We start from the raw sequence: 14,116 nt of genomic DNA on the forward strand, positions 1-14,116 counted from the left end.
CGAGAGAGGATCTCTCGTATTCGATTTGATTTCTTTCCAGTCGACGCGTGGCGGAAAATTGATCCTTTTACCGCGGTGTCTCAATTTAATTCAACAATTCGGGAAAATTTCTTCTCCTCGTTTAATTCAATAATAATTTTACAATTTTGATCATTTCGTTGGCGTGGAAACGAGTTTAATGCCAATTATTTCTTTCCTTTCTCTTTCTCTGTCGAAGTGTTTTACACGTAAAATCGTATCCTTCGTCCCAAGATTAATTGGAGGAAAGTAAAAAAAGAAAGGAGGGGAGAGATCTCGAGAAACGAATCGATCTTTGACGCTTCGTTGATGGTATCTTCTATATACATACATATATACACGTGTACAATTCGTATGCCGAAAATTAGCGCACAATCGAATCGTCTGCTACATCTACTTTTGACGTGAATCCAGCACACGTACAGAATCGAGTCTATTACATGCAACGTACACCCCAACACACCCTGTTCCAATAATACCGTTTCTACAGTGTTGGGCAAAGCAATTATATAGATCGAGCGTAAGGTACACAATGCACACAGGAATGGAATATGTATATATCGAAAATGCAATCGCGCAATTAGTATCGGTAGAATCGGTGCGATTACAATCAGCATCGCGTTCATTCGCTCAGCAACGTCCATTTAACAAACTAAATTTGCCTACAAGCAAAAGAAATGGATCATCTTTCTTCCCCCATCGCGATTATTATTGTTTATTCTCTGCAGCGGTTTCGAACCGCGCGAAAGAAATTGGCCGACGTAAACCTGGTTGGCGAACCGCGAAATAAGCGGTTTTTACGCGGCTGCAACTGCGAATGGTTTCCCGCGCTTTTTGTGTTTCGACCGCACGAACCCCCGCGTAGGCCATTTAACGAGGCGAGGTTGGTCGGGTTAGGTTGGCACCGTGTCGAAAACTTGGTATCGTTGAAAAAAAAAAAAAAAAAAAAGAAAACAGATGCCTCTGCTCCCGCCACTATTTTTTTACCCGAAATTTACCCGCTTTTCGCGTAATTATATACAAGGATGTACGGTTCGACTCTCTCACTTGGTGAAAGGGAAGGGAAACTCGATCTTAATTTATTTTATTTTTTTCTCCCCCTCTTATCTCTTTCAAAGAGACTGATAAGGTAAGACTGGAAGAAAAAGAAGAAGAAGAAGAAGAAGAGGAAGAAGGCTTTTTCGCTTTTCAAGAGTTTTCGTTAATACGAAGGTAAGTTTAAACTCACTGCCAACAGCCCCGATGGCTTAAACCAAATGGCCGCCACTTTAAGACGTAAACTTGTAGCCACCGCATGAACATTTTAAGTTATCGCCACTTTAAACTTTAAACTTGCCCGGCCGCCTACGGAAAACTTATCAATTAGTAAGTTTGTATGTACTCAGATTGTTCTAAACCTGCAATTAGAACTTGGCGGAAAGTAGGGAGTCTAAACGTTATAACTGCAACTTGCTGAATTCCCGTTTTATTATCGAAAGTATCGAGCGTTTTAACGCGTGTCCCGTCCATAAACCAAACACCAATTCAGCAAAGTTTTCTTTTTTCCTTTTCTTTTTCTAATAAGAAGAATTAACCAAGATCTCAAACCAAATCTTTCCTTATCGATCGAAATTTTGTAAAACCTTTTCCGAAACCTCGAGCGCCAATTTCGATCAGAGACGAATCGATTTTCAAAAATTCAATTATCGGTGTCACGGCATCGATCCAAAGGAAATTACCTTAGATACGAGCTCTGCATATTTCCCTTTCGCATATTTTACTTCTCGATATCCGCCAGGTACACGGTGCACCTGTCGTTTCGGCTGCGGCCACGATCCGCCAGGTGCACCAGATGCGACGAAATGCCTACGCAATCGGCATGCATAATTCCACGATCGTTATTGTTGCGGGAAATCGTTGTATTCCGAACGTGTACTCTCTTGTGAGACGCGTTAAAAAGGGGAGGCGATCTATAACGGGAAGGGCCACGAAATTATTTAGCCGAGAGATCCAAGTAAGGGAGAAACTTTGTTGTTCGCAACCTGATCGATGGGGTGAAATGATGGACGATGAACGATGATCGAGAAATACGAAGAATCGCGTGGGGTAATCTCGTGGGAGAGAGGGGAGGAGGAGATTCGGAGAAGTGATTAGGAAAACATTAATTAATTAATTAAATTCGTAAAGAGAATGGATTGTCGTCGTCCGTTCGTTCGTGCAACGTACGAAACAGTCACGGCAAGTATTTTAAGCAAAAGATGATACACGAAATATATCCCTCTTTTCCTTTTTCTTCTTTATTTTCTACATTCTATGGAAGAAAACGTGCCAAGTCTCGTGACTGGGGTTGCTAAAAATAACGAGGAAAAAATACACCGTTCACGATGTGTGTTGTTTCTTGAATTGAAATTAATAAATATCCTTGATACATCGAGTGAAGAATGAGAGACGCTAGTTGAAATCGTCCAACAAGTTCGTATCTCAATTATTCCTCTATAATTGAACACAAAGAGAATCCTGCTGAAGATTAAACTTTTCCACTTTTTCCATCTATTTTAATCTGCGCGTATGAATATATTAAAAGAGAAAGAGTCTGAAGATCCATGGAGCACGAGCGAGGAAAGGAAAAAAGGAAGGAACTAGGAAACGAACTGCGAGCGAAATCGTGCGTTTCCGGTATACATCGGAAAGGCCGGACGTCACACAGACGGGTGTTCATTAGGAATCATCGACAATGTCGCCGCGGGTGACCATTTAAACGATCCACTTGATAGGATGTTTCCTTGCAAAATTATTAACATCGGATCGAGCCGTTCGTTCGCCCACCGGAAACGCGTGTTAAGACACCGCACGTCGGCTCTCTTTCCCTCCCCCTCTCTCCCGTCCCCTCTTCCGCCCACTCCATCCACTCCGCATTAGCTAATTAGCGTTTAATTAGAGCGTCGCGACGCCAAAGGAAAAGAAAAAGCGTCGACGACTCGCTATAATTATCCGGTTTTTGATTCATCCTTGTATCATCCCCTCTTTGTCCCCTCTTCGTATCCTTTTTCCTTCCAACTATCAGAGATACTATTGATCCCTCGAAACGTTTTCTCGCTGTCGAAACTGCGCTGCGATGCCGATGATCGTGAAGCGATTAAAAAATGGATTGTTGCCGTTCTTCTTTTTTTTTTTTTTTTTAAACGAATAACAACGAGGCATGGCTCGGGAAGGGTGTCTCTCTCGCGAGGGTGTGCAATTTCTGAAAACGTCAACGAGCAGATAAGGAGTGACGTTATCATTAAGCTAACAAGAAGATTATTAAATCGCAGCCTCGTTGCGCGGGCATCCAGCCTCGTTATAATTAAAAGAGGAGGGAGCAGGGGAGGGGGGAGAACACGAGGGCATCGTAATGGCAGTTCCTTTCTCCCTTCTTAATATTTTCCAGCCCGATGACGACGTCGAAGGCGGATGATAAGAGGAACGAGGAAAGGAAGAAAATATCGTGAAAGAAGTGTGTATATATATAGCCGGTACACTCTTATTATCGGCTTCATTATCGTCCGGAACGAGGGATCGATCGCGATAATTCATCATACATAGCTCGTTTCAAACGTCTGTCTTCCCTTCTCCTCTTTCCAAAGAACAAGAATTTCCCTTTCTCTCTTTCCCTTTTTTTTTCCCCCTCTTCGAAATATCAACCCTCTTCTTAGATATACACATATTTCTCTCTCCATTCAAACTACTGATTCAAACACGCCAACAAATCTGCTACTTTGGAAGGGAGATGGAAAATAAAGATGGATGGATAAATAAAATCTCGAACCCTTTCCCCACAAATTCTTGTCGTTTCAGAAGGATCCAAGTACGAGGATCGCGTTGACGAAAGGAGGAGGTCGGCGATGACGAGGATGAGGAGAAGGTGTTCGAGGGAACGGGGGAGAAAATTTTTCAACAGGGCGACGCGACGCGCCCTCGAGCTGATCCTCCACCTTCTGCTGATCCACAACTTCGCCGGGACGGGTGGGGCCGCGGGCCAGATAGCCGAGTGCCCTCCCCCTGAGACCATCCCCGGCTGTCCCTGTTACAACTTCGACGACGGCCTTTTCCTGGAATGTGCTGGCGCCACCGAGGACACCCTGAGGAGCACCCTGCTAAGCGTTCTGAGTGTGTCCGGTGAGTGCACGAAGACTCTAGCATTCTCGAATTCCATTCTCCCGAAAAACTTTTTCGATACCCAATTCAATTTTCCATGCGTCGACGGAGACGCGTTTGGAACGCGAGGGATCGTTATCATAATCGAGATAACAACGTTCCCCTCACCCTTTCGTTTGTCGGATCAATTAGCGTTTAACGGGCCGCTATGACACCGCGTTTCCAGTCTTCTCCACGAGGTCACCGTACTCTGATAATTCGAAAATAAAATTCGAAAATAAAAAACGACGTCGCGTTTCTTTGTTCTTGTAAGCGTAACGTTCGTTTCGTACGAATGAAAACTCGATTTGCATGGATTGGAGGGGACAAACTGATTCGCGTATAACTGCATTGTTGTCCCGTGTAACAGAAGTTTGTTACGTTGCGACGACGGTTTCACCACTAATAATTTTCCCAGCCCGGATATTTTTTAACTCGAATTAATAATTGTCTCGTTTTTCTCGTGTTACCTTGCAAAATCGTGTATATATATATATTCGATAATTGTTTTGAACAACGGAAGCTCGTCCAGAGAGTTTAGATAATAATAGTTTGGATAAGTAGTGGTGAAATTTAGCTCGATTCCCATTGTATCGGATCATCTTTCAAACTTCGTTACAAATGTAAAATTTTACGACCACCCAGAGGAGAGAGAGAAGCATGAAATAAGATAAAGAATAATACTGCCAAAATCCGAATCCCATTGTTGAATCTCAATTTTAAGATGAAATTAATGGTTGTTGTTACGATGATTATTTTCAGGAACAGGTACGATGGTGCAATCGTTGAGCGTTTACGAGTTGGACAAAAGCGTGGAGGAGTTGAAGGAGGGCAGTTTCCCGGCTGGTTCCCAGATCAGGCATCTACAGATATCCCACTCCTCCCTTCGAGAAATTAGCGAGGGCGCGTTCGCGAATCTCAAGGACAGCCTGGAATCGTTAGCTCTGCTTTCCAGCCGTTTGCTCCACGTGCCGCAGAAATCGTTGGCCGATCTGCGTAAATTGGCCGCCCTCGACCTCGAGGCCAATTTGATACAAGATTTGTCTTCCTATTGCTTTTACGGGTTGAAACTGATGAAACTCACTCTCAAGGGTAATCAGATATCAAAGATCTCCGAGTACGCGTTCGCGGGATTGGAGGACAGCCTGAGCGATCTCGACTTAACCGAGAACAAGCTGAAGCTGTTCCCCATGGCGCCGTTGAGAAGATTAGAGAGCCTCGCCTCGCTAAGGCTCGCGTGGAACGAGATATCGGAGCTGCCTGACGATAGCTACAGCCTTCTCGGCTCCCTATTGATCCTTGACTTGAGCAGCAACAATTTTGAGAAATTGTCCGAGGATTGTTTGCGATCGTGCCCGATCCTGCACACTCTCTCGTTCTATTACAATTCGATAGAGACGATCCACAAGAACGCGTTCGTCTCCCTGAAGGAGCTCGAGTCGATCGATCTCAGCTACAACAAGATCGTGTTCCTCGACGTGGCCACGTTCAAAGGAAACGAGAGGTTGCGAAACATCGAGTTGAGCAACAATCACATTCATTACATAGGCGGTGTGTTCGCGAGGCTGCCCGAGCTTCGAGAGCTTTATTTGGCCGAGAACAACATTCTGGAAATCCCGGGGGACGCGTTCGTAGGGAGCGTGAGCCTCGCCGTTGTCTATTTGCAACAGAACGCCATCAGAAGGATCGACGGGAGGGGTCTGACCGACCTCAACCAATTGGCCCAACTACACCTGAGCAACAATTACATCGAGAAGGTGCCGCGAGAATTCCTCGAGCACTGCGAGAATCTTTCCTCCTTGTCCCTGGACGGGAACAAGATCCACGAGCTTCAACCGGGCACGTTCATAAAATTGCACCAACTCAGGGAGCTGCGGTTGCAGGACAATAACATAACCGAGGTGAAACGGGACGTCTTCACGCCCCTGCCCTCGTTGCTCGAGCTCCACTTGCAGAACAACGCCATCACCGATATGGAGACAGGGGCGTTGAGAACGTTGAACAGTCTTCAACACGTCAATCTCCAAGGAAATCAGCTCACCGTTCTGGGGGACGTGTTCCAACTGTCCGCCTCGGAATCCTCCTCCGGTGGAAGCTCGTTGGTCTCCATTCAATTGGACAGCAACGGTCTGGCCGTGTTGCACAACGACTCTCTCCGTGGCCAGGCATCGGTCAGAATCATGTGGCTCGGCCATAACAAATTGACGCATCTCCAGGCGCCGTTGTTCAGGGATTTGCTGCTCGTCGAGAGACTATACTTGACCAACAACTCGATATCCAGAATAGAGGACGGCGCCTTTCAGCCTATGCAGGCGCTCAAATTTCTCGAGCTCAGTATGAACAAGCTCAGCCACGTCACGGCGAGAACGTTCTCCGAGTTGCACGAATTGGAAGAATTGTATTTGCAGGACAACGGTCTAAGACGGTTGGACCCGTACGCTCTGACCGCTTTGAAGAAGTTGAAGGTATTGGATCTCGCGAACAATCATCTCACCGTCCTCCACGAGGCCATATTTCAAGAGGGTTTGCCGATCAAGACACTGAATTTGAAGAATTGTTCCATCATAAGCATAGAGGGCGGAGCTTTCAGGGGTCTCGACAATTTATCCGATCTGAATCTGGACGGCAATCACTTGACAGTTTCCGCGTTGTTGAATCTGCGCGTGTCGGGTCTTCGAACGTTGGCCGCATCCGGGAACAACTTCAGCCAAATATCGGAGCACAGCTTGAACGGGTTACCGTCTCTACAGGAATTGTATCTGGACAAAGCGCACATCTCCCAATTACCCGAGGTTATATTCGTGTTGAATCGGAACTTGGCACGGTTGCATCTGAACAAAAACGATCTACGCAATTTGCCGCCGGGCATCTTCGACAGGCTGGCTTCCCTCAGAGAGATCCGTCTCGATTACAATCGGTTCCAGGATATACCGTATTCAGCCCTGGCTAATGCCCTTAACCTCGAGATCCTCACGTTGTCCAATAATCAAATCGTGAACGTGGACGTGGCCAGTTTCGCCAGTCTTAAACACCTGAGAGAATTGGACCTGAGCCACAATCGAATCGAGACGATGTCCGGCTTCGCAACGGCCAATCTCTCGTGCCTCATCTCCGTCGATCTCAGCCACAACCACCTGAACGCGCTCCCGGCCAATTTCTTCGCCCATTCTTCCATGCTTCGCAAAGTGGACCTATCCGAGAACAAATTCAGGCAAATCCCGTCCGTTGCGTTGTCCGGGCAGAATCTTCCCGGGCTGACTTGGTTAAATTTGACTAGAAATCCGTTGAACAGGATTCACGTTCTCCCCTCGGAAGCGAAATACCCCGTTCTCCAAGAGGTGCACATATCGGGCACGAATCTCAGTATAGTAACGTCTCAGGATTTCGAGGCGTTCCCCGCCCTATTGCATTTGTATCTGAGCCAGAACAGCGTGTCGAGGGTATCCCCGGGTGCGTTCAGAAGCTTGCCCAACCTCTTAACCCTACATCTGGGAATGAACAGTTTGGACATCTTGCCCAAAGAGAGGCTACAAGGGATGGAGCATTTGCGGATCCTGAATCTGACGCACAATCTTCTGAAAGAGCTGGACGAGTTTCCGGAGGACTTGAAGTCCTTGCAGATATTGGACCTCTCGTACAATCAGATCGGGATTGTGGGCAAGGTGACGTTCAAGAACTTGGTCAGCCTGGTCGAGCTTCATCTTTATGGTAATTGGATCAACGCCATCTCCAGCGAGGCGTTCAGACCGCTCAAGAAGCTGCGATTGTTGGATCTGAGTAGAAATTACTTGGAGAACCTACCCTTGAACGCGTTCAGACCTCTCGAGACCCAGATTCGGAGTTTACGCGCCGAAGGTAACTTGCTTTCGCGTCAGATAATATGTTATCCTCATTCGTATTGAAACGACGAGATCGTTAAAAAGAAAAGAAAGAGAGAGAGAGAGAAATGGCGCGTAAAAAATATCGACGCTCCGTTCAGCTATTATAATTTGCCCCCGACCAAATATCAAAGAGAGAGAGAGAGAGAGAGGGTATATAATTCTACACGTGTCCACCAAGCTATCGATCCAAATAGAGTTTACCGGTGTTGGAAATCCAATCATATCGCTGGTCACGTACAATCGTCTCGAATCGATACTCAACATCTGAACAATCAAACACGCTCAACCATTCCCTCTCATCCTCTCTCTTCTCAAGTCTGCAAACTAGTCCTTTACCCTGTATAATGTCCATCGCCCCTGATTCCTCTCTGCCCGAAAGATTTCCAAATTTAATGGGGGACACAACGTGCCAACGTACACAGGGATCGATCTCGGATCGATCGATCGGTTCTCTCGATAACTTATTCTCGGTTTCTCTCCGAGGATCCCGACACGAATGCCTCTATACCCATATAAATTCCACATTCACGCACAATTAATACTCCTCTAACCATTGCTCGGGAATAAAAAGAAATATAAGAGAGATAGCGTTATACGAATAAAATTCTGAACTTCATGGCTGTTGTTTCAAATTCACGCGATTCTCGTTTCTCGTTTATTCGCAGAAAATCCGTTGATCTGCGGCTGCGAGTCGCAAGAGCTGTGGGAATGGCTGAGGGACCACCAAAAGCTGGTGAGCGGGGTAGGTGGCGGTCGCGGGCGCGGGAGGAACGGCGTCGGGGTCGGTGACGTGGAGGACGGGCTTTTAAAATGCCAGCAACCGCCGGAATTGCAGGGCCTGGTCTTCCTCGATCTCGATCCTCACGAGTTCTGTTCCGCCCCGTTGATCCTGAAACTCGCGATTCAAGACATCCAACCGTTCTCGGTCCTCGTTTCCTGGCAAAGCAGGAACCACTCGGGTCTCCACGGCTACCAAGTGGCCTATCATGCGCTGGACAACGTGGACGAGGTACGTTTCTTCTCCATCGAAATTCCACGAATCAAGTCGAAGTAAAGTCTACACGAAGAGCTCCAAAGCTCCGAAACTGCGCTCTAATGTAAAACTCTCGATAGATCTTGCATGGATATTTGAATTCCTCTCCTATATATATATTCACAAGCTATATTTTCCAAGATATCCCCTCCTCAAGATTTTCAATTTTCATTGATCCAACACGAGACATAAGATTCATACACTCGTCCGTTTCCGTTTGAAGAATTATTGTAGAGAAAGTTATTATATATAGAGATATATAGATATTCTTTGAAACATCTTTGGAGGGAAAACAAACGCGAAAAGTTGCTCCGTACAAAAATATCGGTTAACTTATTAAGTTTGCCGTCAGCCACCTTCGTCAAACACAAAAGTTAAATTGCTCGTGACTAAAAACAAATAAACGGAAATACTTGGCGTTTATCTTCGAATCGATGTCACTCGCAAAGATGTTCGCACGAAACTCAATACTTTGGAATGAGCTGAACAACCCGCCCTCCTCCTCTTCCTCCTCTTCTTCCTCCTCGTATCAATCTTTTAAATAATTCGAGCGGATGAAATTTTCAGGTACGAGGGAAGCTGCTCGATCCAAAGGCACGTTCGGTAAGATTGACGAAGTTGGCCTCGGACACGAGGTACCTGATCTGCGTGCTCGGGCTGGGCAGTTGGGGCACGTCGATCCCGGAGGACATTGGCTCTTGGCAATGGAACGCCTCTCACGACGACGTGATCGAGGGCTCGGCTCGCCCCGCCATGGTCAATTCGCTCACCAGCCAATGCACCGAAGTCAGAACGTTGGACGCGCCCGACTCGATCGTAGGCGACGGGACGATGAGCGACAGAGGTGGCCTGGCCAACATCCTCACCAGGAGACTGGGCCTGATAGTGGGCAGTTGCATGGGTTTCGTGGTGTTCGTCGTGCTCATCTCGGTGTTGGGCTACATGAAGATGAAGAAGCAAAGGTCGACCGAGAAGAGGGATCAACCGCTTTCGTCCAATCCCCAAGCGTACATGTCCTACAGGCATTTCTCGTTGCAAAGCGGAGACAGAGCTGACAACGCGTGTCCCAGTTTCATCAGTAATATCGGGACCACCCCGTTGAACTCGTAGCACAAGCCGATCGAGTCTCGAAAAGAGGCCGACCGCCGTTGTATCGAGATGAAGAACTCGCCCAGGTGCCCGGGTATCTTTGGCTAGCAACGATAAGGAAGACTTAAGGGACTGGCTAGCGGAAGGATGAACAGTTTCGATACGGTGCGCGGGGGGAATTTAGATTGCTCAGTTTTTCAGGAGGAATTTTCGTTCTGGCGGGCGAAGGCGTCCGTCCGCCATGGACGCGAGCGAGGAAGGGAGAAGCAATTAAGAGAAGTGCCAAAAACTGATGCGAGAGTAGGTTTTTTTAACGAAATCCAATCGGTTATATAGTCGTTCATGTCGTGACGCGCGCCCGTTAATCGGGAATGAATCGGGTGTGAGAAACAATGAGAAACGAAACCGTGAACACGTGCCAAATGTTCGAAGGGAGTTCGAGGAAGGGACTTGTTCGAGACGCGAAAATGACGCGATTGTTGTCTTGTTTTTTCTAAATAAGCAAGGGAAGGAAAGAAAGAAAGAAAAAAAAAAAAGGAAAAAAAAAGAAAAGAAAAAAATACCGACTCTTATCGACCATTTACGTAAACCGAACAACGATGTAAACGACCCCCTTTTTAAAACATTCGAATCTCTCCTACGAAGACTGATTTTTTAAACGTCGTTTCTCCCCTCTCCCCAACTGAAGAAAATCATCTTACGAAAGAAAAAAAGGAAAAAAAAAAAAAAAGAAAAAAAAGTTAATCCCATCATTTCGATGCTCGCATAATTACAATTACATTGTGTGTACGATACGTGAAGATTTTTTTGTAAATAATTAACAATTATTCGCGACTTGAAAGAACGACGCAACGTAAGACGATATCGTATCGTATACGTGTCGCGAGAAAAAAGTCCCTCTATAGCGCTGCGCAAGCAATATTACACTTAATCTAATCGATAGTCTCCCGACGATCAACGTTGGGGAGAAAAAAAGGTTAATTGAAAAAAGGCGATCTCATAGAGGACGACGAGTTCGTTCGTTTCTTCTTTTTTCTTTCTTTCTTTTTTTTTCTTTTCGTTCTACAAGTGTGACCACCGCCGTGAAAGGATCGATCCTTGCCTCGCACGGTGTGGTTCGATCACTTTTTCCTCTCTCTCTCTCTCTCTCTCTCTCTCTCTCTCTCTCTCTCTCTCTCTCTCTCTCTCTCCCTCTTTCCTTTCTATATCTCTCATATAATAATCCTCCGCGTGTCGTCGATCGTCCGGCACACGGTATTTTCACGAATAAACGCGACCAAGTGGCGCGACACTCCTGCCAAGAAACGAGAGAACGGAGAGAAGCGCGATCTCGAGTTGCCAAATGTGTTATACGGTGACGTTGTGGATGATGAATTTACTGTATATAGATAGAGGATATGTATACACATAGCATTCTTTATTATATAGGCATAGGCTTTCGGTTAATAAAAATACACCAAAGCTCCGTCGATCGATCGATCATTTCCCATCCCGTTCCCCATCTCCCATATCATATCAGAGGGCGATATCGGACGCCCTTATCCTTCCACCACCATCACTACCACCGTTTCGATTATTGAACTTGGCTTGACAAGCTCGAAGACACGCTACACGAGGGTTAAATTTACACCAGCTGGTTCAATCGGCTTGCAGACATGGCACAATCAAGATTCAATCGGACGATAATCTTAGCTACCCCGTTCGTGAAATTCCATTACATGCTAATAGATTTATGGAACTGTGCGCCGACCCGATGGATTCTATTCTATATTCTATGGGGTAAGTATGAATCTAATGATGACGGATTATTGGAAATTATTCCTTCCTTTCTTTCGAAAATTTCCACGAGAAAATTTCTGCTCGAGCGAACGCTCTTTCCTTCGTGAATAATTTTCGGTGTGATAGAAGATAAAATAAGCGCGAATACGAATATCGAGCGCAAATGATATTTCCGCACGGCGTTGCGCCGCGTATCGATGGATGACCCATTAAGTCACGTCTCATACGGCTAATTAATTAATTATAATGGGGCTAGATCGGAGCGGCTTAGGGCGAGCTTGTGGCTCGCTTAGGATCCCTAATTAACTCCAGGTCAACCGTAGTATATCCCAGAGCGTCAATCAGTTCCGATCCGGCACGTCGAAACCAAAACAACTCGCATCGGGGATACGTCGAATACGCTTCAATTATGCTCGCGAAACGAAACCCGTAACGATGTATCGTTCGATCCGTGATCAATTAATTCGAACGAAAAAAAAAAAAAGTATATTTTTTTTTTTGTATAAACTACATATCTTTATCTTCAACTTAGTTTTATCCATTAGTTAATTCCTTCGAGTTCTTTCTCGTTCTTTTTAATTATTAATGATTGATAGAATTTTTTTCACAGCTTCTAAAAGACTTTGTCGCGGAAATTTTAACGGGTAATAAAAAATGGATTTGCATTGGATTTTCAAAATGAATTATTATTTAACAATTTTTAATTACGCGTAAAAAAATATATATACATATTTTAAAACATGAATAATAATTTTCCACGTCGTAATTTTTTCCCATAAATTGGCGTGTTTGAACAACAAACAAATATGGAAAAATGTAATTTCTATTGTTAATAAAAATCGTTAACGACTCATAATAAATAAAAAACAGATTTAACGATTGAAGTTGAAAATAAAGGGATTATCAATTATAAACGCGCGATCGTTGCTCACGTTTATTCTTTCACAAATATTTCACTTTTTTCTCTCTTATCGTTAATAACAATGCTCGATTAATTCAGCTCCGAAAACGATCGCCCTCGATTTTATCCTCGATCTGAACGAAAGGAAACGAGAACAGGGAGCAACGGATTCGATAATTCGAGTCGTAATAACTTTTCAAACGAATTTTTCGACGGGGGTCGAGAAAACACTTTCGAATTAAATTACTCCGGAATCGGACGGACGGCGAGGAACCGACGGTGAGGCGGTGAGGCGTATACGACGCCCCGTGCGATGTAGAGGATTAGCGTTGGAAGCGGGGTAATTCAAAGCCGCGTGAAAGAAAATCCCGACAAAACCTGTACATTAACAGTGCCTCGGGCCCCGAGTTGTAATTACCAAGAGTAATTAACTTCGAGAGTTCGCTTAACCGACGCATGCCAGTCATCTATGCTATCCCTTTGGTGGCGCAACAAGGACGTATTTTATATATATATATAAAACGTCATTCGGAGTGCAAATAATTAAAAAAAGAAAATCACGTATTGCTCGTTATTCTTCGTTGATAAATAAAATGGATTAGGGAGGGGATGAAGGGAGGGAAAAAAGGAGAAGTAAATATTTTGTAAATTCACAATTTTGATTTCTGGTGAGACGTACAGGTATACGTGGGGATATACAGGATGTTAATATATATTCATGGGACATCTTTGAAAGGTTGAGCTCTCAAACGCAAAATTTGATCACGAAATTAAACTGCTCGTGAAGAATTTTTTTCTACAATTTTTGTGTTCATTTTAACACCTAGAATCCTCCAAAGATGTCCTTCTATGAATACGTTAAATATTTCGGATATTTGTGGACGCATTTTTTTAACGCATTCGAAGGAGAAATATGTTCAGTGTTTAACAAGAATCATAATGAAACGGAGCATGGTTTTGAAAACACCGAAGCGAATTATAACGTATGAAATGGTTCTCAAAATATATAAAAGCGAAAGATTCGAAGCGCGAGTTACATTTCCCCTTGAAAATGTACGAACGAAAGAATACTACCGCCAAAAACCAATCAAAAAATTACATTTGATATCTCGATGAAATTAACAGTTGTATGCAAATTAGACGAATATCCCAAAGAGAAATGATATCAATTAGATTAATTAGAGCGCAGTAGTAAAGCTCGAGTTAACGAGCTTTGATTTTTGATTTTTGGAACAATGGTATTTGCGTAATGAAAAGGTGCTG

General features: G+C 44.7%; 1 protein-coding gene across 6 annotated transcripts in view; it reads left to right on the top strand.

Moving 5' to 3' along the window:
• LOC107993373 (chaoptin) overlaps positions 1 to 11,638 on the top strand; it is a 97,854-nt gene extending 86,216 nt beyond the window's left edge. For 4 of the 6 annotated variants that reach the window (XM_062078223.1, XM_062078226.1, XM_062078224.1 and 1 more), the window contains 4 exons: positions 3,832 to 4,152; positions 4,933 to 8,025; positions 8,717 to 9,060; positions 9,652 to 11,638. In XM_062078223.1, the coding sequence (XP_061934207.1) occupies positions 3,832 to 4,152; positions 4,933 to 8,025; positions 8,717 to 9,060; positions 9,652 to 10,194 (4,301 nt within the window). In that variant the 3' untranslated portion in view covers positions 10,195 to 11,638. The remainder of the gene's footprint in view (positions 1 to 3,831; positions 4,153 to 4,932; positions 8,026 to 8,716; positions 9,061 to 9,651) is intronic. The other 2 variants (XM_062078225.1, XM_062078222.1) reach the window with 1 other exon arrangement.
• The last annotated feature ends 2,478 nt before the right edge of the window (positions 11,639 to 14,116 follow it).

Source organism: Apis cerana, linkage group LG8, assembly GCF_029169275.1.
Source record: "Apis cerana isolate GH-2021 linkage group LG8, AcerK_1.0, whole genome shotgun sequence".
NCBI lineage: Eukaryota > Metazoa > Arthropoda > Insecta > Hymenoptera > Apidae > Apis > Apis cerana.